Source organism: Drosophila melanogaster, chromosome 2R (assembly GCF_000001215.4).
Source record: "Drosophila melanogaster chromosome 2R".
Classification (NCBI taxonomy): Eukaryota; Metazoa; Arthropoda; class Insecta; order Diptera; family Drosophilidae; genus Drosophila; species Drosophila melanogaster.
This window is the reverse complement of record NT_033778.4, coordinates 7,373,303-7,396,613: the sequence shown is the minus strand read 5'-3', so window position 1 is coordinate 7,396,613 and position 23,311 is coordinate 7,373,303. Positions and strand designations below refer to the sequence as shown.

Genomic DNA, 23,311 nt, shown 5'->3' with positions numbered 1-23,311 from the left:
AATTACAAGACGAATAAAAATCTAAACAATATATCAACAGGTTTTTCAAAAGTGTGGGCGTGGCACTTTTGTGCGGTTTGTGGGCGTGGCAACATGGGTCAACAAACTTGCTCAGCGTCTTTGTCTTTAGAATCTGTATGCTCATTCTTAACTATGCTGAATCTAGCTTTCATAGTTCCGGAGATCTCGACGTTCATACGACTCGTCTATTGATCCTGATCAGGAATATATATAATCTATATAGTCGAAAAAGCTTCCTTCTGCCTGTTACATACTTTTCAACGAATATAGTATACCATTTTACTCTACGGCTATCGGGTATAATAATTGAAAATAATAGTAAGCAAACAACAGTTTCGTTGTTTGAAAGTTAAAATCCATTTTTTTTTTTTTGGATTTTACATGGAGAATATATTATGAGTTGCTTTATTTATTCAATAAGAATAATGTGCAATGGGCACATTATGCTTTATATACTTTGCACTTTAAAGTGAATAATGAGAATTATGCACAGAAATGGATTTCTGGTTTTACACAATATTTCAGAGTAGAGGTGGTTTGATTTCATATAAATGCGAGGGTATAAATTAGTTGGTTCGCAGCCCCACCTTACTTTTTTGGCGATAAAATTGTGTGCACATTTTCGCCGCCCGATGGTACGTTTCACCGGCTGAGCGAGGGTCACACTGGCAATTCCCTCGCGGATTTTATCAACAGGTGGTTGGTTAATTGCCTTAAAGCATCGGAATGGGCGACGTGACAGGACTGAGCAATGCCCAGGCGGACGAGCTGTGCCAGAAGCCGGATTCGTCCACCAAGGTGAGTGGGTTCCAGTCGGGCAGACCGCGCCATCGCGCAACGCAACTAACCCGCTGTCGGCGGCGCAGGACTTCCTCTTCCAGCAAACCATGTACCGCATCAAGGATCCACGCAAGTCGCTGCCTTTCTACACGGGCGTCCTCGGGATGACCTTGCTGGTGAAACTGGACTTCCCCGAGGCCAAGTTCTCGCTGTACTTTCTGGGGTAAGGTCGATTGCTCCGGCTTATCTTAATTTGATATTGATACAATGACAATCGCTTTTGTATCTGGCCCAGGTACGAGAACGCCACCGATGTGCCTAAGGATCCCAAGCAGCGACGCAGCTGGGCGCTGAGCCGCAAGGCCACCATTGAGTTGACCCAGTAAGTGGTTTTCCGTTTGTGCATGCGATTCGCAAGGTTCCATTTGAGTAGGCCCTTCTAATGTCATGACTCTAGGAAAAGGTTATTTGAATAGTCCATAGTGGCGGTACAATACCAATCTTAATATGGATGTAGATATCATCTACAAGGAACACTTCCAACAGAAACTCCTCCGCAATCAGATGGAATTTCATTCAAAGGCATTTTAGAATTGTCATGCGTGTAAAAAAGATAGTTCCATATGGATATTCTATTTTTACATTTCGTAACTCGTTTTTGTAGATATGATAGCTTCAACTACAGCATGCGGCAGCATAATTTCCTTTTTTTTTCAGAACTCAATGAAAATCTATTGTAGGCATCGGAAAATATTTATTTGTTTTTATAATTTAGGTACATGTCTAAAGATTTTATTTATATTTTTTTGAAGATGAAATATGACAGGTGACGTTTCCCATTCTCCATACATTGCGTAAACCGATTTCTGGCGTTTGGGGAAAAGGGGACAGATCGGGAGAGCGTGCCGTCCATTCCAAATCACCTTTAATTGGGATGAGGCGCTCTGAAAGTGTTCCCTCAAAACAGCCATCGATGCTGTATGCGATGGTGTATGCCGTTGCACCTTCTTGTTGAAACCAAGTGTTTACTGTGACCTTTGGTGAAAGCAAAGGCCTTTCATGCAAATATAGAGGGTTGCTGTCAGCCCAGTAGCGCATATTTTTTTTGTTTGTAAACCGACCGACATAAATGAAAATGGGCTTCTGAAAGTTCCTGCACTACGCCATCTTATATGGATGAAATTGAAGATCATCATGCAAAATTCTGCTCACAGAACGATCGGATAGTCAGTCCAAGGGCAGATGCGTGTTTGCGCGCAGAACGCCGCGGAGATCACAATATTGACCCTGTCACTGCTTCAATGTTCTCAGGTGATCTAACTGGGTCGGGGGACTCCAGTTCTTCGTTTTGTCGCACTTGCAGTTTGCCTGAATGTAGTGACCCATGTAAAAATCGATTTGCGGTCTGGGACGGGAGCCAACGGGGCTAAATTAAAGCGATTCCGAAATGCACGCTGCGTTTAAAGACCCGAACATCCGCTTGAAAAGTAGGCCTCATCGGCAAAGGCACGCTCCTCACTATTTCAACGCATGTTGGCGACTGAACCGTGTAGGGACAAAACTTTGCAGTAGCCCCTCTTGAACGTGGCCAGTAGCGTTTCGCTATGATATGAACTAACTGAATGGCGCGCATTTTAAAAAAGGAAATTATACTGCCGCACGCTGTATTTTTACATTTCTTAAATCGTTTCCTTAGACATTATAGATCCACCTATAACTCGAGAACTATGTACTTGTATATATATTAATTTGGCCTTTAGTTTTTAATCAAAACTTACACCTAAACTAGAGGTCCTCGATTATATAAAGGAAATACGTATAATTCTACTAATCTTCTGCTCTTTTCCGTAGCAACTGGGGCACTGAGAGGGATCCGGATCAGAATTACCACACCGGCAACACCGATCCACGTGGTTTCGGACACATTGGAATCATGGTGCCCGACGTGTACGCCGCCTGCCAGCGGTAAGTAATGTCAATGGGAAAGTCCTGTTCTTTTTCAAAGACGCAATCTTTCCCGCAGCTTCCAGGAGCTTGGCGTGGACTTCGTGAAGAAGCCCGACGACGGCCGCATGAAGGGACTGGCCTTCATCAAGGACCCCGACGGCTACTGGATCGAGATCTTCAATGCACACTCCGTCTAGTCTGGCTGGCAGATAGAATTAACTTGATTAATTGCGCATCTGCCACTGTTCCTTAATAGCGATCCCCACTAGGCTGGACCGCCGAGTGGAGTCGCAACAATAAATGAGAAATTGTGTAACAATTGGGCTGTGGACCTCATTCACTCGGGTGCACCTGTCGCAGCTGCCGCAGCTGTCAACGTCGGCCCCAAAATAATTGGCTCCTGCTCCTGTGTCCTTTTTCCGGCTTGGTATTTTCACACGCTAATTATTATTTACATCGCGGACAGCCGAGCTTTTTGATAAGCAAATGTGTTACTCACTCGCACATGGGGTGTTTGCCCAGACGGTCTGCGAGGGCCATGTGGTCATGGTGTGGGGCGTGGATGGTGGTGGCCACTAATAATAGTCAAATATGGGAGCGCAGTATTTGTTTGGTGTCGAATATGGCGTTTTGCAATTTAAGGTCCTGTATTTGGCGACTCGAGAACAGTTCTCGTCCAGAGGTCGTACTGCGAGTGTCCCGCGTTCTGAATTACTATGGAGATATCCCAGCCCAGCATCGGCATCTTCTACATCAGCAAAGTGCTGGCCCTGGCTCCATATGCTACGGTCCGGAACTCCAAGGGCCGGGTGGAAATTGGTCGCAGCTGGCTCTTCACTGTATACTCGGCCACATTAACGGTGGTTATGGGTGAGTTGAGCATCCAAAGGCGGGTGACTTCCTTCTGACTAAACGCTATCCGCATCTGCGTAGTTTTTCTCACTTATCGGGGTCTCCTGTTCGATGCTAACTCCGAAATTCCCGTGCGGTAGGTACTTTTGTATCTACATCTATGTTTCCTACTTGTAAGGTCCCAGTTCTGTGCCGTTTTTTTTTTACTAATCTCTACGGGCTTGTCCCATTCAAGGATTTTAAAGTAGTGACACTCGGAGTGGAGTCCTGCACTTTTAGAACCCATATCTTATCAAATATGTATAAGTAATACTTTCCTCTCAAGAAGGATATGATTTTGTTGCGGAGGGTGTCATTACTTTGATCCTAATTGTGTGTATACTTTTCTCGATTTTTCTCTATCTAATCATCACCTCTGCTCCCTTCTAAACACATTCGATCTTGACCAATTAATTGCTCTGACAAACTGCAAACAAAACCAACCAACAAATCAAAAGTGCATCTTTTAGAATGAAGTCGGCTACGTCGAAGGTGGTGACGGCCCTGGACGTGTCTGTGGTGGTCATGGCCATTGTATCCGGTGTTTACTGTGGCCTTTTCAGCCTGAACGACACTCTCGAGCTCAACGATCGACTAAACAAGGTGAGATCACGTCAATCATAGATCCACCCTCCTTTTATTTGTTATAATCACCCAATAAACACCCCAGATCGATAATACCCTAAATGCCTACAATAACTTTCGAAGAGATCGATGGCGAGCCTTGGGCATGGCTGCCGTCTCTCTGCTGGCCATTTCGATTCTGGTCGGCCTGGATGTAGGGACGTGGATGCGCATTGCCCAGGATATGAACATAGCTCAGTCGGATACGGGTAGCTAGCGCTTTAATGTATTCATTTATAAGCCGCCAAATAAATCTTAAAATGAAAGAAATCTATCTTTGAATCCCCACCTTTTCATTTTCTCTTCGACAGAGCTCAATGTGCACTGGTACATTCCATTCTATAGTCTTTACTTCATCCTCACGGGCTTGCAGGTTAACATTGCCAACACGGCCTATGGACTAGGAAGGCGCTTTGGCCGTCTGAACCGAATGCTTTCGAGCAGCTTTCTTGCAGGTAAGTGGTAATTTAAATTTCCAGGATTTTTGATTAGTTGTAAACCACCCAACAGAGAACAATGCAACCAGTGCCATCAAGCCACAAAAGGTCAGCACCGTGAAGAACGTTAGCGTAAATCGGCCAGCGATGCCATCGGCACTCCACGCGAGCCTGACGAAGCTGAACGGCGAAACCTTGCCCAGTGAAGCCGCAGGTGACAAGGCAGCCGCACGCAGTCTAATCCTCAACGTGGAGTTACTCAAATTGGGTTATTTTCCAGCCAAGAACAAGGGGTTGCTCCTCAAATCCCTGGCGGACAGTCACGAGTCGCTGGGAAAATGTGTCCACCTCCTGTCCAAGTAAAGTTATTCCACATCCCATGTTTTCGTGCTTCTTACCTTCCCGCACTTGACAGCTCCTTCGGCATTGCGGTTCTCTTCATCCTGGTGTCCTGTCTGCTGCACCTCGTGGCTACGGCCTACTTCCTCTTTCTGGAACTGCTCAGCAAGCGGGATAACGGCTACCTGTGGGTGCAGATGCTCTGGATTTGCTTTCACTTCCTGCGACTGCTCATGGTGGTGGAGCCGTGCCACTTGGCTGCCCGAGAGTCCCGTAAAACGATCCAGATTGTTTGCGAAATCGAGCGGAAAGTGCACGAGCCCATTCTCGCGGAGGCAGTTAAGAAGTTTTGGCAGCAGTTACTCGTCGTAGATGCTGACTTCTCCGCCTGCGGATTGTGCCGCGTGAACCGCACCATTCTGACATCGGTAAGGATTTAGACTACACTTAAATAATATCCATGTATTATTCTAATGCTATCTGGTTGCAGTTTGCATCCGCCATAGCCACCTATCTCGTGATTCTCATTCAGTTTCAACGGACCAATGGCTAAAGTTATACAAAAAGTGGCTTGTTTTTTATTAACACTATTAACTAAACGGAGTTCTTGGATATTATTGATCTGTTAAAGTGTCTATGTGCTTGAATCAAGTTAGCAAACAATAAAAAGCAAACGGGTTATTTTTCTTAGAACTTGCTAAAATTCACACACTCTTATCCATGATCCATTCTCCATCATATTACAACTAGCCATACTCTGGGGGGACTTAGAAACCCTTCTGGTACTGCTTGGTCTCCAACCGCTGTTGCAACAACTCCAGCTGTCGTTTCGCCTCGCACTGGGGGAAGTTGTTCAAGTCATAATATTGGGGCGCCAGGCAGCACAACCATTCAGCTATAAATGTAAGAAATGCTTACAAAAATGACCCTGAAATGCGGAAGTTGCTACTCACGTTTGACATCTGTCACCGTGCGAATGTAGTTCTTTGTAGTCAGCACGAACTCATTGTAGATGACCCAATCGGGCTTGTGGTCGAGACAAGTCGACGGATGCAGCTGCACGTTCTGGTTGTCCTTGATGGTCAGATAGTAGCCAGTGCGCTCCAGGTGGGCCACCTGCATGAAGAAGCCCTGCACGAGGGCCTTTCGGATGTTTACATAGTAGTCCTTCGAGGTGAATTCAGTGCTCGTGCGCCGCAAGTTGAAGCGGTCCATGATTCTAGCCAGCTGCTGGCGCACGTTATCCGCACTCTTTAGCGAGCGGAAGTTTATGAAGTTCTCGTAGCACCAGTTTGGATCCTCACTGCCTGAAAGAAATAAAGAAATATGTCTTTATGTTTCCATTTCGAGTATAGGTTGGTTTAGTTTACTTACTCTGCTTAAAGGCGTGATAGACATTAAGCAACGTCAGGTGGTCTCCGTCAATGTGGGCGAATCGCATCTTGGCCTCATCGGCAGCTTTCTTCGCCTCGTTGGGGCGAACGAAGCATTGTGGAACTTTGGCACGTTTGAATTGGTTTAGTTTCGATTAAGCGCAAGTTCAAAACAATTTTTAACATAAACAAATAGATTGTGCTTTCATTTTGTCAGCTAGGCAATCTAGAGGCTTGATTCAAAGATTGATTGCATTTGTGAGTTGCAAGTGCGTTCGCGGAACATTAAAAGATAAAAACACTATTTATTCGGGCATATTTTGCACATCAATCCATTCAAATAATGGGCTTGGACTTTTAAACGCATGTGCAACTTTTCTTTTCGAGTTGAATGCAAAGAACAAATAAATTGAAAAACTTTTTCCTTTGCATTGTTGCTTAAGAAATTACATAAATCCCTTCAAGAATATAGAATATACTTCCCCGAAACCTCAGACTTTCAATTTATAACGTAGAAAGTATTCACGGCAGCCACTTTAACGGAAATAAATGAAAGTATGCATCGGCACAAATCGAAATTAGGTACAAGTCGTATTTACGTATTTGAAAAACGAAAAGTGACAGCCATGAAAGTATAAGTGCGACCCCCAACTTATCGAAGACAGTTTCTTAGATTTGTGTTTTATCTCACCCGACAACATGGCCGTTATGGAAAGTATTTCATTAGAGCAGTTATGTTGGCAGCTGGCAATCAGCATTTTGGCCAGCTGCGGATCCAATGGAAACTCGGACATAACGGCACCCAGGTCTGTAAGATTTCCGTCATCATCCAGGGCGGCCAGATAGTTGAGCAACTCCAGGGCACGCATCAAGGTCTCTGGAGCAGGGGGGTCCATAAAATCGAAATGCACCAGATCATCGATGCCCAACTTCTTGAGCTGCAGAACCACAGTGCCTGCTCAAAAATAAGAAACAAGATATTAGAAATCGAGTAATACTTCCAGGGGATCTAGGCATTACCCAAATTGGAGCGCAGAATTTCGGGGTAGGTGTTGTCCTGCATCTCGTTTTTAAACGCCTTTTCCGTGTACAGACGGAAACACTTGCCAGGACGCGTACGTCCAGCACGACCGGATCTCTGCTGCGCAGACGCTTTTGAAATGGGTGAGACGAGCAGACTCTCCACTCGAATGCGAGGATTGTACACCTTTTGCTTGGCGAAGCCTGGATCAATCACGAACACCACTCCGTCAATGGTCAGCGAGGTTTCGGCAATGTTGGTGGACACCACGACCTTGCGTCCAATTGCGCCATTAGCATTTGGCGGCGGGGCCGGTTCGAAGATGCGCTGCTGCAAATTGGGCGGCAGCGTCGAGTACAGGGGAATGCATTTCAGCTCTCCAATTTCTGAGCCCAAATTGTCGATCTCGCGCTTGATGCGCTTGCAAGCCTCCTCAATCTCCTCCTGGCCCGTGAGGAACATTAGGATATCACCTAGAGTAGCAAAATCAAGTTGGGGTTTAGTTTACAATGGAAAAAGCGAATGCGTCTTTTCCGGCATTGAATAGGATCATATTCAAAAGTCGTAAACACTTGAATGATTACAATACCATTAAAGCAAATACGAAGCATTTGCCGCCCTTCGGCACTCGGAAAGTTTATATTTTGCCTGGCACTTTTACATTGTAAACATATGATCGATAAATGCTTCTTAGAACAATGAACTAGCAAGCTATTAAATGAACTCCAAGCTAAACTCATTTACCAACTTACCCTCAATTTCCTCGCACATGTGTATCTGGATTACCGTGCGAATAGCAGCCTCTAGGTAATCTCTTTCTGGTTCGGGCGTGTAGAAGATCTCCACGGGATGTGTGCGACCGGGCACTTTCATGAGCGGTGCGTTGTCGAAATACTGCTGGAACTTGCCGGCGTCCAGTGTGGCGGACATGACCACCAGCTTAAGGTCGCTGCGCTGACGAATGACCTCCTTGAGCACGCCCATTAGAATGTCAGTGGCCAAGGTCCGCTCGTGAGCCTCGTCAAGCAGAATGACCTGGTACTGGTCCAGCATGGGATCAGACATGGCCTCGCGCAACAACATACCATCGGTCATGTACTTGAGCAGCGTCTTGGCCGTGGAGCAGTCCTCGAAACGGATGGAGTAGCCGACCTCTTCGCCCAGTTTTACGTCCATCTCCTCCGAAACGCGCTGGGCCACGGACATGGCGGCAACTCGACGTGGCTGTGTGCAGGAGACTCCCTTGCGCCCCTTGGATACTGCGAAGTCCACGCACCACTGCGGGATCTGGGTCGTCTTGCCGGAGCCAGTCTCGCCCACCAGCACAATACACTGGTGCAGGCTGAGCAGCCGCATAAAGTCCGCCTGGTACTCGAACACGGGCAGCGCAATGCGCTTCTTGTAGAGATTCTGGTACCGTTGTGAGTACGGCGTGTTGGTCAGCGGGTTCATCGTGGGCGGTTGCTTGTTGGGCACGAATCCGCCCAGGATTTGAGCCACTGTGCCGGCAGCGGCTGCCGCCGACGAGGAGGACGCCTCCGGGTCCCTGGTGAGAAAGGAGCGTTACATTACTGCCGTATGTTGGCCTCGGGTCACTTACTTCTTCGCCTTGCTGCCGTAGGTCTCCCCCACTTCGATTCGACGCTTGGACATGCTAATTTATGGTGATTACTGCACTTAATTCTCAAAACGAAGCGTTTAGCACAAAAAAAAACACGCGCTCAGTGAGACCTTTAGCATATACCGACCATGCTGATCGCAACTTTTAAAATACCAAAGTTTACTGTCTGTGTATACTATATAAGCCCATGGTTAGCGAAGATCACAACCAACAGCACGGCAGCAATTTGGCATTTAAAAAAAAACAGCAGTTCAAGCTTAAGTCTTTTGACGAGAATCTATCTATAGAATTCGGTTTTACTCACCAGTTTGAAGAATAGTTGTGAGCTCACAGTCTTAAAATTGACATTTGACAGCAATTTGATTGGAAACTGATTTTGATTTTTACAGTAACAAACTGTTACATGGATTCGGTATTTTCGGCTTGGGTTGGCGCTTTAGCGTCGGCCACACTATCACATTGTATCGATTCGGAGGGAGTTGAATTTTTGCACGTATTTGAAAGCGCAAAGATGCGAAACAAAGAGCAGGATATCGAATGAAAGAGCTCCTGCGAGACCAGGACTAGTTGCCTAACCACCATGGAAATACCCATTCAGGTAGCGGTGCGCATCTTCCCGCATAGAGAGCTCAAGGACTTGTTGAGGAGCTTCGGCCCCACAGAGCCCAAAAAGGATGCGCAGGCGGTGGATGAGGGGGCGGACTCCAAGGACTCCGAGGCTCAAGTTCCGGCGGCTGAGAAGGACAATCCGTCAATTTCAGAGACGGACCCAAACGGGAATGCTGAGCAGGACAGTGCGGCCGATTCGAAGACAATTCCAGATGCCAATGGCAACGACAGTGGTCAGAAGGATTACCCAGACTCCGCATATTGCGTTCAGGCTATTCCCATCAGCGCTTCGGCCCTGGGATTGCCCAGTGCCCTGCCAGGCGGAGATCCCATGGACAGCATTGCAGCTGGACTGATACAAGTCGGTCCCCACACGGTTCCGGTCACCCACGCCCTGCCCAGCAGCAGCTCCCAGGAGCAAGTGTACCACCAGACGGTCTTTCCGCTCATCACCCTGTTCCTGGAAGGTTTCGACGCATCTGTAGTCACCTATGGCCAGAGGGGCCAGGGCAAAAGCTACACACTCTACGGAAACGTCCAGGACCCTACTCTGACGGATTCCACCGAAGGAGTCGTCCAACTTTGTGTCCGTGACATTTTCTCACACATATCGTTGCACCCAGGTGAGTTTACTAAAAGGATCTTATAAGCATAGTTATCCATTTCCATTTTCACTTTAAGAACGCACCTATGCCATCAACGTGGGATTCGTGGAAATTTGCGGAGGTGATGTCTGCGACTTGTTGGGCATGGGAAACATACACTGCACCAACGTAGATGCCGTCTTCCACTGGTTGCAGGTGGGTCTGTCGGCCCGCCAATCGTTGCCGGCGCACACCCTGTTCACGCTTACCCTGGAGCAGCAGTGGGTGTCCAAGGAGGGGCTGTTGCAGCACCGCTTGTCCACGGCCAGTTTCTCGGATCTCTGCGGCACAGAGAGATGTGGAGACCAGCCACCGGGACGTCCTCTCGATGCTGGCCTGTGTATGCTGGAGCAGGTGATCAGTACTCTCACAGATCCAGGCCTCATGTACGGGGTTAATGGCAACATTCCGTACGGTCAGACCACGCTCACCACTCTCCTGAAGGACTCGTTCGGCGGACGGGCTCAGACGCTCGTGATCCTGTGCGTGTCACCGCTGGAAGAGCACTTGCCCGAAACTCTTGGCAACCTGCAGTTCGCCTTTAAGGTGCAGTGCGTACGTAATTTTGTAATTATGAACACCTACTCCGACGACAACACGATGATCGTTCAGCCGGCTGAGCCTGTTCCCGAATCCAATTCCTCTGCTGGACCCTTGTCGCAGGCGGGACCAGGGGACAACTTTGGCCTACAATTCGCAGCAAGCCAATGGTCCAAACTAGTTACCAACGCCGAGGGGCTATTTTCCAAGTAAGTGTACACATTATTTCCGATGTGGGCCTTTTGACGACAAAAGAAATTTATAGGCTGATAGACTCCAAGCTAATTACTGAAGTGGAGAAGGAGCAGATCGAGGAGTGGCTCTTCCTCAAGCAGGAGTGCGAGGAGTGTCTCAGCTCAACAGAGGCTATGCGTCAGCAAAAACAGTTGGTTCCCATTCTGGAGGCCGAGGAGCCCGAGGACGTGAATTCTGAAGCAGCCAATTCGGAGTCGCCAAACTCCGACAACGAAAACGACACAGACAATGAGTCGCATCGGCCCGATCTGGACGACAAGATAGAAAGTCTAATGGAAGAGTTTCGCGACAAAACAGACGCTCTTATACTTGAAAAACACGCTGAATATCTATCCAAGCATCCGAAGGCGGTTATGCAAAGCCAAGACCGCGAGATTGAGGCACAGCCGCCAGAAGAAAATGGTGATGATCGAAAAGTCAGCATTGGCAGTAAGTCTTTGCCTTGAATAACATTTTTTTATACAGTAACATGTTGATTCCTTGCTTTAATAGGTCGCAGGAGAAGTGTTCAGCCAGGTGCTAGCTTAAGTACTGCTGAGCTTGCCATGCTTAATCGGGTAGCTTCCCAGCAGCCGCCTCCGCCCATCGATCCTGAGTCGGTCGTCGATCCTCTGGAAAGTTCTTCGGGCGAAGGAATCCGTCAGGCGGCTCTCGCTGCCGCCGCCGCCACTGCTCCTATTGAACAGCTGCAGAAAAAATTGCGCAAACTGGTCGCTGAGATCGAGGGCAAGCAACGACAGTTACGGGAAATCGAAGAGACAATCCAGGTAAAACAAAATATAATCGCCGAATTGGTCAAGAACAGCGATACACGCAGCCATGCAAAGCAAAGATTTCACAAGAAACGTGCCAAACTTGAGGCCGAGTGCGACAAGGCCAAGAAGCAGTTAGGTAAGGCGCTAGTTCAAGGCCGGGATCAGTCGGAGATTGAGCGATGGACCACGATAATCGGACATCTCGAGCGTCGACTAGAAGACCTCAGCTCAATGAAGCATATTGCGGGTGAGAGCGGACAGAAGGTGAAGAAGCTACAGCAATCGGTGGGCGAGTCGCGAAAACAGGCCGATGATTTACAGAAAAAGCTTCGAAAGGAGTGCAAGCTGCGCTGCCAGATGGAGGCGGAGCTGGCCAAACTACGAGAATCCAGGGAGACTGGCAAAGAGCTAGTGAAGGCGCAAGGTTCTCCCGAGCAACAAGGCCGCCAGTTAAAGGCAGTACAGGCTAGGATTACGCACCTTAATCACATTTTACGCGAGAAGTCGGATAACCTGGAGGAGCAGCCGGGACCAGAACAGCAGGAGACCTTGCGTCATGAGATCCGCAACTTGCGCGGAACTCGTGACTTGTTGTTGGAAGAACGCTGTCATTTGGACCGCAAACTTAAGCGGGACAAGGTGCTGACGCAAAAGGAGGAGCGCAAGCTGCTCGAGTGCGATGAGGCCATCGAGGCCATAGATGCGGCCATAGAATTCAAGAACGAGATGATCACGGGCCACCGCTCCATCGACACGAGCGACCGAATTCAGCGGGAGAAGGGAGAACAGATGCTGATGGCACGCCTAAATCGTCTCTCAACGGAGGAGATGCGAACACTTCTGTACAAATACTTCACGAAGGTTATCGATTTGCGCGACTCTTCACGAAAGCTGGAGCTGCAGCTGGTGCAGTTGGAGCGTGAGCGGGATGCCTGGGAGTGGAAGGAGCGTGTTCTGTCCAATGCCGTGCGCCAGGCTAGACTGGAAGGCGAACGGAATGCGGTGCTGCTGCAGCGCCAGCACGAAATGAAACTCACTTTGATGCTGCGTCACATGGCGGAGGAAACGTCGGCCAGTTCGGCCAGCTACGGAGAACGAGCTTTGGCCCCTGCCTGTGTCGCCCCGCCGGTGCAGGCCAGTAGTGATTTCGACTACGATCATTTCTACAAAGGTGGCGGCAATCCAAGCAAGGCACTGATCAAAGCGCCAAAGCCGATGCCCACCGGCTCGGCGCTAGACAAATACAAGGACAAAGAGCAACGCAGCGGACGCAACATCTTTGCCAAGTTCCATGTGCTCACCAGATATGCGTCAGCTGCCGCAGCCGGTTCCTCAGGGTCCACGGCCGAGGAATCCACGGCCCTGATTGAGTCAACCACCACGGCCACGGCAACCACTACGTCGACAACCACCACTGGAGCCGTAGGAAAAGTGAAGGACAAGGCCCTGGTCAGCTTCAGGCCGGAGCAGCTGAAGCGTCTGATGCCAGCTCCGACGGCCACGAAAGTGACGCGTCAGAAGAACAAGATAATTATCCAGGACGCAAGTCGTCGAAACTAAATACGAATTTAACCATTTCCAGGACGATATTATAAGGTTAAGCCAAATAGCCATATACAATTAATAGCCATGAGCTGAAATCCAGCCACTTTAATAATTAAGGCGATAATATAAAAAAATGCTTAAAAATGTATAACAGATTACTCCCATATACATGCATACATTTTAATCAATAGTCCGACATATATACCAGCTTGAATTTATTAGTTTACTGCTTGTCGTTTAACTTATTAAAGTGGCTGGAGTTCGATATCTTTTTAAGTGTGAAGCAATAGCTCAGATCCTGGTAACAAGAACTGAACAAGTTTCGTCCACAGTCATGACACAAATAGACTACAACACATGGTTCTCATTCCGGCTCTTTAGCTGGGGAGCATTTATTTTAGAAACCCCCACACGTACATACACCTAGCATATGAAAGTAACTATCCTCATGAGATTCAACCGTAAAGACTTGACCTGCTACTTAAGATACTCGCAAGACAAACCGTACACAAAACTCGCTCAAAGTGTTGACCTAAGTCTCCGCATTGTTTAACTTGTACATAACAATAATTATTAGGTAACCACTTAATTTTAATTGATTTTGTTAGTTTTAGCTTAGTTGTAAACACTATTGTGTCTTCCCTCGAATTTTAATTGACCTTCGATACCAATTACAACATACGTACTCCATACCCAAGTGTTAACCTTTAATATTCTATCAAAAGCATTTACTCTGTACAACTTATAAATGCTTCAAATCGCAGTATTTGCGCTAATCCAATACTCATTTTGCATTAACTTAAAATTAAAATTCAATACTGTTTGGTTGTGTACAACGTATTTTTTATTGTCCATTGATATAGATGCAGTTTGCACTGTACTCCGAGTAACTTAAATTGATATTAATGTATGTATGTTCCCTCAATATCAGCGTGTGAAAAATTATAAACACATTTGTAAGCATACATATTCCGCCAAATCGCTCGGCATGGCTTTGTGTGGATATTGTTGGTTAAGCAAATAAATATATACAAACTAAACTAATCAATCAGTGTTTAATCAGTGTTTTATATTCAAAATAAAATAGTTATCGTCTTATAAAGATAATTAAGTTCTACATTTGCAGCTGAAATCCAAGCAAACACAGTCCACAAGGCAACAGGTGAGAAATGTCCCAGAAATTTCCCAAACAATCGCCCCTTCGGACACACACACACACAGAAAGCGCAAAGAGAGAGGATGAGAGGGAGAGAGAGAGAGCGCCGGTTTAAGCGTTGTATCTAAATCCGATGGCGAGTATCTGAGCATCCGATTCAGTCTTGTTTGGACCGTCGAGCGATCGAGAACCGGATTTCAGCGCTAGTCGGCGAATCGCGAGAGCGTGCGAGTATTTGTGTGTGCGTGTGAGCGTTTGTTTTGGGACACCGATACGGATACGGGTACGGATAGACGGATATACGGCAGCGGTACGCGATTAGCAATCCGCCAACCGGTTGCAGCGGTGCTAGTGCACCACCCTACAAAAAAGTGAATAATAGTATGCAAAGTATCTGAAAGATAGTCAAGAGCAGAGCAAAGTATCTGTGTTTGTGTGTGCCGTGCTTTTGTGCGGAGTCGCCACCCCCGTGGATTAGTGGCACCCTGCTGCAAATAGCCCACCACTCTCACAAGTGTGTGTGTGTGAGTGTTAACAATTAATCGCATTTAAAAAACAATTTGGCCAGCCGCAGTAACAATAACGGTAAGAAAAGTCGGCGGTACCGTTGGGAAATTTTCACCGTTGTCTGGCAACTTCTTTGTGCCCGTCGTGTATGTATAGGTTGGGTGCAGAAGTGTGCGTGAGTCCTGCCCACGCCCACCGAGTAGCGCTAGTCTGCGAAATCAACTGCAGGATGCTGTAGGTTGATATTTTATCGGTTAGATGATAATAGTCTTTGGTCTTCCTTATGATTTTTCGCCAGACGTTAAGTTTTTTCAATTTGGGAATGCAAAAACGGTTACTTTATGCACCGTATCACATCACACACACTTGCAAAAGGGTGTGAAAATGTACTGCCATGAGGGAGGAAATATGCATGTTCTACGACTCCCAAACAAGTTTCATACTAAATTTCCGAATGTCTTGTTTAGTACGTAGGGGAGTTTCTATATATTTCATGCTACTTTTTATTTATAAATCGAGTTTTAGAGGAAATAATTGCAGTCCCTGAATTTTCAGCGATTTTTTTTCGGCGCATGCGCCCTTGGAACCGCAGAAAAGCAACTCTGTGATTACCGTTGTATTCGCTTGTGCGTCCATTCGTGTGTGTCAGTCAGTGTGTGTGTGTGTGTGTGCAACCTGTGCCTCCTGCCGCCAGGTCCTTGGTCCTTTGTCGCCGTCAGGTAGTTTTCAGCTTTCCCTACTCAAAACGCTTCATTCTCAAGAACCTCTTAAAATTCTTCGCAGTTTCCATGTGGCACACATACGTCGCGATCCTTTCAGCGCACATGTGTGTGTGTGTGTGAGTCCTGATGTTAGTGTTGTTTCATCCCCTGCTTGTAAAATCACTGAAATCCCGTGCAGCTGCCTTCGTCCTTTCCTTGCTGGTGTGTCTGAAGTTTCCACTATTTGATTTTGCAAGTGTTGCACTACCCTCCTCCTCCGCTTCCTTCTGCGTCTGCTGGCGATATACTTTTTATTTTCCTGCTTCTTTTTCTGGTTTTTCGTCGGCTCGCCATCCTGTTGCTAGGCGGTTTTCCCCACCAGTTGGACCAGTGCCAATTTTCCATGTGACTCCCTGTTTTCAGAGCAATAAAATAGTCAGTGAATTACCTATACACCTATGAACTTGCAGTAATATTATTGAATAGTATTTTAGGCACTATTGATTTAATTTTTTTTAATTTCTGTTTACATTGATACTCCGCTTAATGTAAATTATTATACTTATTTTACAATAACTAATTATTTATTTACCCACATGAATTACTGGTGTCTCCCTTTAAATGTACTGAATAGATCCTGGACATTTTTTGAAATCGTTAATAAGCTTTTCTGAAAGTGCTCCACTCGTTGAGCGAAGTGCTCAATGAGTTTTGGCAACCAATAAAATCAATAAATAAATCCAATAGTGTGCCATTTTATTCACACACATTTCAGATAAGTTCTAAGTTGTTTTAGTGATGGTTACTCCACCCACTAACTAATTTATACACAGCACGCTGGTGGTTAAACAGATTTACTTTGGCCGCTCTCATCGATTTGATGAGAATGCACTCATCGGGTCGCTTGTGAAGGCAAATATTGATTTCCACTTGGGCAGCAACATGACACAGCGGAAAAGGTTAAAGTGAACAAAGGACCGAATAAATATTTCCTTTTGTTTCTACTGCCGCCGAGAGCACTTGAATCTCAATTAGGGCCGCAGTGCGGAAGCTCTGGGCGCGAATGGGTCACAGCAGCGTTTCTGGACAATGGATGTGTGTCCTCTGCCTCCGCCGACGACCCTGCACTGGGCCACTGCCCTCAGTGCCCACTGTGCCCCATCCGACCATTCCTGCGGCACCACCCTTCCTAAATTTATTGGCTCGTCACCCCAATTTAAAGTTACACATGCAGCCAGACGGGGCAACAAGAAGAATACGAAAGGCGAGCATGAGTAATATTAAAATGCTTTTGATTCGTTGATTTTACCACGCGATTGACCAAACGGATCCGCTCACCGAGGGTTGTATCTCTTTATGTAGGTACATTGTATATGGTATAGATGTATCCGCACATATGTTGCCTATACGGATGCCTGGATCCGTTGACTGATTACCAGATGTTTTCCAAATTGCTTCAGTCGAGCATCAGTTGTCGGTATGGGAAGCGAACAATTTCTAAGCTGAAAGCTCAAGGAGAGATGTATTGATGAGTCATTACTCGAATATTTACGTGCTGTTCGGCAATTTTGGGCAAATTACTTTTCCATTTATGATTTATCTATTTATTTTTTAAACAAAAATCTAAATTCATTGATATACTTGATGGATTAGAAAAATGCACATGATTCTTAAAGGAACGTGATTCAATTAAAATTTGCAACCATTTCTATATGTGGATAAACTTCTTCGTCTTCAAAGTGTGTTTTTGATTAGCAAATACATTTCAAAAATAATTAATATACATAACTATTTTCCACCATCCGCATTCCTCTCTCTAATTCTAAACTTTTCTGGAATACTTAGTAGAGTCAGCTTAAAAGGGAATTTTTCGGTTAATAAACTCGTGGGTTTGATGCCACACCCCTGATGGAATAGTTTGGCCACCCCAGAGCCTTTGATGCAGCTGTTTCCCTGCTGCAAGCTACAGTCTGTTCATTAGGCCAATTGAAAAGCTAACATGGGTACAGTAGACCCTCCACCAACCCCCGATTTTATTATTCCAAAGGGGCACAGATCGCTCTATACGCCTGCGCAACCCTCTGAGCAAATAAACCCAAATCGTAGATAAGCCCTAGCTTTCTAGTTGAATGATCCGACTTGAATTGAACGCGGAGTAAAAAACGAAATCTTCGTCCACAAACGAAGGAATCCACTTAAAAGTTAATTAAGCGTTAAGAAGCTCAGCAATTTGCTCTTCAATCTATTTCCATGCACAAGTATGTGTATATGGAACAATTAGAAGCAAGCTGGTGGATTAAAGTAAGTCGCTGGCCATGCGGAGGAGCTGGATCTCTTGGGGCCGATGTCAAATTGCAGCCATCGAGGGGATCGGGGGACAAACAGACAGACAGAAATGTGGAATCGTGACTTCCTGCCTGTCATAAAGTGTTTTTTTTTTCTTCTCCAAGCTGCGGTGGTGGCGGCGGGGAAGGGGGACGCGTGACATTTTATGGATAGCAGAAGGCGGAAAAACGAAAAGTAGTTGCCTCCTTCTTCTATCGCCATTTGTGGTTTAATTAATGACATCCATCCGCGGAACCCTCCTTCCACTGCCCACTGTTGCCTCTTTCGTGTGGTTCCCCCTATTTTTTATTCCATTTGCTAAACGCTTTTACAGGGCTTCTCTACTGGAAATTTGTTGGAGACACTTTTCGGGATAGACCTCAGAGTTAGGTATTTGTTTTTTATTCGATTCGTGCTGATATTGTTGCTCCATAAACAATACTATGACAGATACTTGGGAATTGAGATTTTAGCTTGAAGAGCAATAAACACAGCCATTGGAGGAATTAACCTTACAGTGTTGGAAAGGAATTAATGAATATATTAAAGTGCTGCGGATTGCATTGTATTTAACTTTTTTGTGTTTTAAGTAGTAAAAAAAAAGGGTAAAATGAAGGTACTCTGTAGAGGGTGGTTTGCCTAATCAAATTACTTACACTTCATTAAACAAAAGGGGACATTTTGCAAAAGTTTTTTAACTTGTAATTTATAAGCACAAAAGGAGTAGCCCCTATAAAAAATGTATAAACAAAATAAATCATATAATATCTTATAAAGTAATGAAACAATGCTTCTCCCCCTTTTTCAGATAATTCGGACGTGCCAAGGGTGCTTTTCAGTGGATTTTTGCGTAAAATCGATAGTCAGATAGACCCGCTCTCTACTGCCAACTTCACACAACCCGCTCAGCGGAAACACGGCATACGAAATGAATATGCCCAACGAACGCCTCAAATGGCTAATGCTGTTCGCAGCTGTTGCCCTCATTGGTGAGTAATTGCACTTGGCCCAATACATTCGTGTTTAAGGCATACCGAACTGGTGAACTGTAGAATCCGGAAACTATAGAACTTTGATATTTATTGCTATTTCTCGGCCGTTCTAAAATTTACATTACGAAATCAAAGCGTTCGCTTTAGTCGAGTGTCCCGAATATCAGATACCTATTACTCATCTAACAGCAATTCATGCCTTCAGGCAGAGATGAAGCAATGCGTTTGCTTTAGTCAAGTGTCACGACTACCAGATACCTTTTACTCATATATTAACACTAAGTAATTATGCCTTGATTATGCACATGCATTTATGTACTGAAAATACGTAATTTATCTTAGAGATACATATATTGTATAAAGATTTGAGGTTTTAGGCACCTGTGGGTACCGACTTTAATTGAGGTGGTAACTGGATAAAGAATTTGAACTGTCTGAATTATATAGAAATTTTGTTTTAATCCAAATAATTGCCGACTTATCGTGGCATTGATGTTATTTAATTCAGGTTCGTTTTCACTTTTAATTTTACGCTTCTTATCTCTGTTGACACATGCGCCTCAACTTTTTACCCAATTTTCCCGCTGTGGATTTCCCAAACGTTTCTGTGCATTTTTGATTCTGTTTTTCTTACATTTACTTTGGCTTTCGCTTTTTGTTTCATTGCGCTTGTCGGTTGCCTGTAGTTGGATATTGTGGTTCGAGTGTGCGTCTGGACGGATACATTTGTATCTTTTTGTGTGGGGGTGCAGATAAACGTGCGGTTCATTGCCTCGACTGTCCGGAAAATGTTGTTGTTGGGTGGGGAGAGGGGACTCTGAAGGGGCTGTGCCACATCAGTGGGTCAGATTGGGAATTAGTCAGCCCACCGAGTAGATGAGTAATTTCAGTTCTAGACAGACTGTGGACATAATTTCTTATGAACGGATTTATTCCTCCATTTTACTTTTCCCTATTATCGTAATAATTGATAAATTGCATATGCAAACTATTTGTTATTATACAAACAATTATGATATTGACTGACGTAGGCCTTAAACATCAATACATTTCATACGTTCTCAGCCATTTTTATCTTTGTTATTCAAGTTACCTCTTATGTTAGCTTAAATGGAAATCAATTAGGAGGCCAGTATTCTTGACCCATCGCCAAATAAAGCTTTCGTTTATATTACGAATTTATAGAGTGACTTCTTTCATTTACGTTATCAGTTCGCAAATGTGTATTTTGTTTATTCTTCGCGTATAACATCATAAAAAAACGTTCTATAGAAATAAAGAACAAATATATAAATAGATTAGGAATTACAGAAAATTTGCTCCGTCGATGGAGTCAGGAATGAGAATTACATTTTTAAACGGGAATCGCGTGATGAGATACTTTGTTGGAATTTCGAATAAATAAACGCTAATGGAACAGAATATTTTAGAAAAAGCAAAAAAAAAAAAAGAATACTATGTTTGAAATGAGCTAAGCAGATCAGCAGAGATGATGATATCGTAAATTTAAAGAACACATTATGCAAAGTGAGTACAAATATTCGCCCGTCGGAATGAAAAGATCTCAGAGATACAACTTTGAGTGAGCGTCTTATGTTGATTGTGCGGGTCATCATTCAATTGAAATTGATTAAAAACATTTTGCGCCAGTTTTTACTTTTTTTTATTATTATATGTTTCGCTATTGTGGCGATGCAAGGCAAAAGCAAAGCATGTTGCATTAACATTTAAAGCCAGACTTAAACAATAAAGTGGATTTATTGTGCGCTCTACGTTATGGGAAAGTCGGAATGCGATGTTTATGTTGTTGTTCCTGTCTCCGCTACAGTCGGACGCATTTAATTCGCAATTTCATTGAATTCAATTGAAATTCAGCTCGCACACGACGACGGACACTGTAATGGAGCTTAAAGTTCACAAGTGGCCACAGTGGGTTCAAAACACTGCAGCCGAAAAGCAAAAAGTGGGCATGTAACACAAAGCAAATAAACAGGAAGCAGTCAATTTGTGTGCACATGTATGTGCGAATCAAATGGCACATATGTACATATGGCATTATGGAATGGGCTTGCTATGCTTCCGAAGCATGCTTTTTGTCATTTTCTATTGAAAAGATAAAAAGTTATCTGATTGCTAGCTCTAATTAGAGCATACCCATGCTTCTCGTTCGCTATTGAGTTCTATTTATATCTATTTCTCGCAGCTAAAGCCTTGTACAAGCTATAATATAAGCTAGATAAGAGCATATTCCAATGGGCTAACTTACTGCTGATAAGAGAAACCACTTATCAACTGGGTCACAACTGCAATCGTCGAGATCTCTCCTTAAGAGATTTCGTAAGCAATTAGAAGCACTGCATGCCACTCAAAGCACTCGTAAATATGACAGAGATCATCGGGGAGATCACTGAACCAGGCCCTGTTCTAGGAGAAACTATTTCCGTTCCTACACAAAGCCAAATGGTGGAGAATGCAAGAAAGGAGCCGAAATGTGGGGATGGAGTGGGGCTGTCCAAGATGGGAAATGCATTCCGTAATTACAGATGATTGATGTGCCCCTCCTGACACTTTCTTCGCCCTCTTCGCAGTATGTGTTATGATACCTCGACGATTGAGGCACATCACACGCTTGGTTTGTTGAAGCAACTCCAAGGGGATGCCCATGCCATGCTCCTCATCTCATCCATATACTTAGAACTCCAGGTTTTCATTCATCCACATCTTTCGATATCCCATGCAATCAGCAACTGCGAACGAGTTTTCGATAATTGCGTAAATAAGTGCCTGATAACGATGCTGAAAGTTGGCAGCAATGCCGTGCTAAATGCATTTCAGAGAGGAATCTAGTCGAGGTCACTTTCCCGAAAACTCTTAACAAATCCAGCGAGAAGTCGCGACATTTCAGGGCATCAAAGCGTTTGTTGGCCCATTAAAAGCATTTGTCATATATTCGAGCTCATTGAGTGCTCCCCCAGAAGTTGAGAAACTTTCGGATTCATGTGCATGTGTAAAAAGTATTAAGTTAACTCAAAATATTTTATGAGCTGCAGCCAGCGAAAGAATTTGTGGGGCCCGCCAGAATTTATTTTAAGATATAGTTTTAAGTGGGTGTAGCGTAAATGGCGCTGCTCTTAGCGAGACTTTTAAAACTTCGGCAATAAAGTTTTCCTTTTCAACCCCGTTGGTGTTGGTTGGTGGAAAACCCCAAAGGTCTGCTGTCTGCTGGCTCTCTTCCTCTGTCGCTGACACCCCTAAATCGCAGTGGAGAGAAAAAGTTGTGAAAAATGAGAAATGTTTGTTTAGTTTGCCAGCGAAGATTTGCTCCCATCGCTTGCAACACACGCTTTTCATTTTGCCCGGCAAGAGAGAAAAGTGGCACCCACCCCCAGATTCCCCTCGAACAGCTGTAATGACTGAGGGCCACGTTGGCGGCACGCATTTCCACCTCCTCCATGCCAAACATTGTCCTACCCTCTGGAAAATTATTATGTACTTATTTACGTTTCCCTGCCTGACAAGCTGAATTCGAGCGACGCGCCGTTGCCGCTCTTCACTCGGCGGGATTCCCCTTGCAGCGCCCCCTGGCGACGAGTTAGTCGGTCAAGAAGGGCGTCGTGGGTGGGAAGGGTTGTGCACATGTGGTTGCCATTTTGCACTATCCAACCAAAGGGACTAAATATAATATTCTGTTGCCTCAAATATAAGTCAATTTCTTCTTTATTTCGACTCTTCATTCAAGTGACATTATTTTGGATCACTCCAAAATAAACCGTATGTTGTGGGGATACTTAAGTTAACACAAACTCGTCGAGTGATTCTACAATAGTTCCCCAAGTCACTCTATGGCTAAGAATTTAGTTTCGGCACATAAGGCACCATAAATTGTGTGGCGTTAAATGAAAAGAAATCTCTTATGCGGAAAGATACGAACCGAAGATATCTCAAAAATCAAATTCTTGAGTGCGAGCGACGAGGGGAAGAGGATTACCATCGTTTTGGCGCCCCCTAAAATGGAACGGAATCAAGTCGTCATAATAATTTGTAAAATATGTTCATGGCCCCACCCATTCACCCGTCCACCGATCCCAGTTCCAGTCCAACAGCCTCGGAGAACTGAGACTTATCGGCACACATCATCTATGGATGTGATCGCGCACGTCCAGGCATTTCGAAGGCGGGATTTGATTGGAGTCCCCATACACCTTCCCTTCCACCTTCTGCTGAGTCA

The 23,311-nt window shown here is 45.1% G+C and overlaps 5 protein-coding genes and 1 non-coding gene across 84 annotated transcripts in view, besides 3 other annotated features; 4 read left to right on the top strand and 2 right to left on the bottom strand.

The window, feature by feature from the left end:
• Positions 1–324: part of a mobile genetic element that runs on past the window's edge.
• A 95-nt stretch (positions 325–419) lies between these two features.
• Positions 420–1,618, bottom strand: asRNA:CR44201 (antisense RNA:CR44201). Its single transcript, NR_073852.1, has one exon.
• Positions 682–3,068, top strand: Glo1 (Glyoxalase 1). Its single transcript, NM_136426.3, has 5 exons — positions 682–819; positions 888–1,024; positions 1,097–1,183; positions 2,653–2,766; positions 2,825–3,068. Exons 1-5 carry the CDS (start codon positions 748–750, stop codon positions 2,943–2,945), a joined length of 531 nt encoding a protein of 176 aa, NP_610270.1. The 5' UTR covers positions 682–747; the 3' UTR covers positions 2,946–3,068.
• Positions 1,484–2,466: a mobile genetic element.
• A 384-nt stretch (positions 3,069–3,452) lies between the features above and the next one.
• On the top strand, positions 3,453–5,745 carry Gr43a (Gustatory receptor 43a). Of its 3 annotated transcripts, NM_078926.3 has the most exons (9): positions 3,453–3,618; positions 3,682–3,736; positions 4,110–4,242; positions 4,310–4,472; positions 4,575–4,718; positions 4,774–4,914; positions 4,981–5,059; positions 5,116–5,467; positions 5,530–5,745. In NM_078926.3, exons 1-9 carry the CDS (start codon positions 3,465–3,467, stop codon positions 5,590–5,592), a joined length of 1,284 nt encoding a protein of 427 aa, NP_523650.2. In that variant the 5' UTR covers positions 3,453–3,464; the 3' UTR covers positions 5,593–5,745. The 3 variants fall into 3 exon arrangements, with proteins under 3 accessions (NP_523650.2, NP_001036531.1, NP_001286158.1); NM_001043066.1 differs by having other exon boundaries at positions 4,774–5,059; NM_001299229.1 differs by having other exon boundaries at positions 4,098–4,242; positions 4,774–5,059.
• Dhx15 (DEAH-box helicase 15) lies at positions 5,591–9,427 on the bottom strand. Of its 2 annotated transcripts, none has more exons than NM_136425.3 (7): positions 9,034–9,427; positions 8,186–8,979; positions 7,433–7,906; positions 7,104–7,367; positions 6,414–6,536; positions 5,993–6,346; positions 5,591–5,934 (listed from the first exon to the last, which is right to left on the bottom strand). In NM_136425.3, the coding sequence occupies exons 1-7, from the start codon at positions 9,084–9,086 to the stop codon at positions 5,807–5,809; spliced, it is 2,190 nt and encodes a 729-aa protein (NP_610269.1). In that variant the 5' UTR covers positions 9,087–9,427; the 3' UTR covers positions 5,591–5,806. The 2 variants fall into 2 exon arrangements, with proteins under 2 accessions (NP_610269.1, NP_001260766.1); NM_001273837.1 differs by having other exon boundaries at positions 9,034–9,290.
• A 71-nt stretch (positions 9,428–9,498) lies between these two features.
• cos (costa) lies at positions 9,499–14,438 on the top strand. 2 transcript variants are annotated; one of them, NM_057744.3, is made up of 4 exons: positions 9,499–10,286; positions 10,345–11,056; positions 11,113–11,531; positions 11,595–14,438. In NM_057744.3, the coding sequence occupies exons 1-4, from the start codon at positions 9,635–9,637 to the stop codon at positions 13,415–13,417; spliced, it is 3,606 nt and encodes a 1,201-aa protein (NP_477092.1). In that variant the 5' UTR covers positions 9,499–9,634; the 3' UTR covers positions 13,418–14,438. The 2 variants fall into 2 exon arrangements, with proteins under 2 accessions (NP_477092.1, NP_001260765.1); NM_001273836.1 differs by having other exon boundaries at positions 11,595–14,091.
• Positions 14,439–14,714: 276 nt separating this feature from the next.
• Dscam1 (Down syndrome cell adhesion molecule 1) overlaps positions 14,715–23,311 on the top strand; it is a 63,976-nt gene continuing 55,379 nt past the window's right edge. For 74 of the 75 annotated variants that reach the window (NM_001259244.1, NM_001259251.1, NM_001043011.1 and 71 more), the window contains 2 exon segments: positions 14,745–15,143; positions 18,900–19,080. In NM_001259244.1, coding sequence (NP_001246173.1) covers positions 19,020–19,080 — 61 coding nt within the window. In that variant the 5' untranslated portion in view covers positions 14,745–15,143; positions 18,900–19,019. 75 annotated transcript variants of the gene reach the window in all.
• Positions 19,224–19,268: a mobile genetic element.

Bases quoted from the DNA above. Each gene is read 5' to 3' on its own strand.
- Glo1 (NM_136426.3), top strand. From the start codon at position 748: ATGGGCGACGTGACAGGACTGAGCAATGCCCAGGCGGACGAGCTGTGC. The intron at 820-887 runs GTGAGTGGGTTC...TCGGCGGCGCAG, and splicing joins AGCCGGATTCGTCCACCAAG to GACTTCCTCTTCCAGCAAAC. The intron at 1,184-2,652 runs GTAAGTGGTTTT...TCTTTTCCGTAG, and splicing joins GCCACCATTGAGTTGACCCA to CAACTGGGGCACTGAGAGGG.
- Gr43a (NM_001299229.1), top strand. From the start codon at position 3,465: ATGGAGATATCCCAGCCCAGCATCGGCATCTTCTACATCAGCAAAGTG. The intron at 4,473-4,574 runs GTAGCTAGCGCT...TCTCTTCGACAG, and splicing joins CATAGCTCAGTCGGATACGG to AGCTCAATGTGCACTGGTAC. The intron at 4,719-4,773 runs GTAAGTGGTAAT...ACCACCCAACAG, and splicing joins TTCGAGCAGCTTTCTTGCAG to AGAACAATGCAACCAGTGCC.
- Dhx15 (NM_136425.3), bottom strand. From the start codon at position 9,086: ATGTCCAAGCGTCGAATCGAAGTGGGGGAGACCTACGGCAGCAAGGCG. The intron at 7,907-8,185 runs GTAAGTTGGTAA...TTGCTACTCTAG, and splicing joins CATGTGCGAGGAAATTGAGG to GTGATATCCTAATGTTCCTC. The intron at 6,537-7,103 runs GTGAGATAAAAC...AACGTGCCAAAG, and splicing joins CATAACGGCCATGTTGTCGG to TTCCACAATGCTTCGTTCGC.
- cos (NM_057744.3), top strand. From the start codon at position 9,635: ATGGAAATACCCATTCAGGTAGCGGTGCGCATCTTCCCGCATAGAGAG. The intron at 10,287-10,344 runs GTGAGTTTACTA...TTTCACTTTAAG, and splicing joins ACACATATCGTTGCACCCAG to AACGCACCTATGCCATCAAC. The intron at 11,057-11,112 runs GTAAGTGTACAC...AGAAATTTATAG, and splicing joins GCCGAGGGGCTATTTTCCAA to GCTGATAGACTCCAAGCTAA.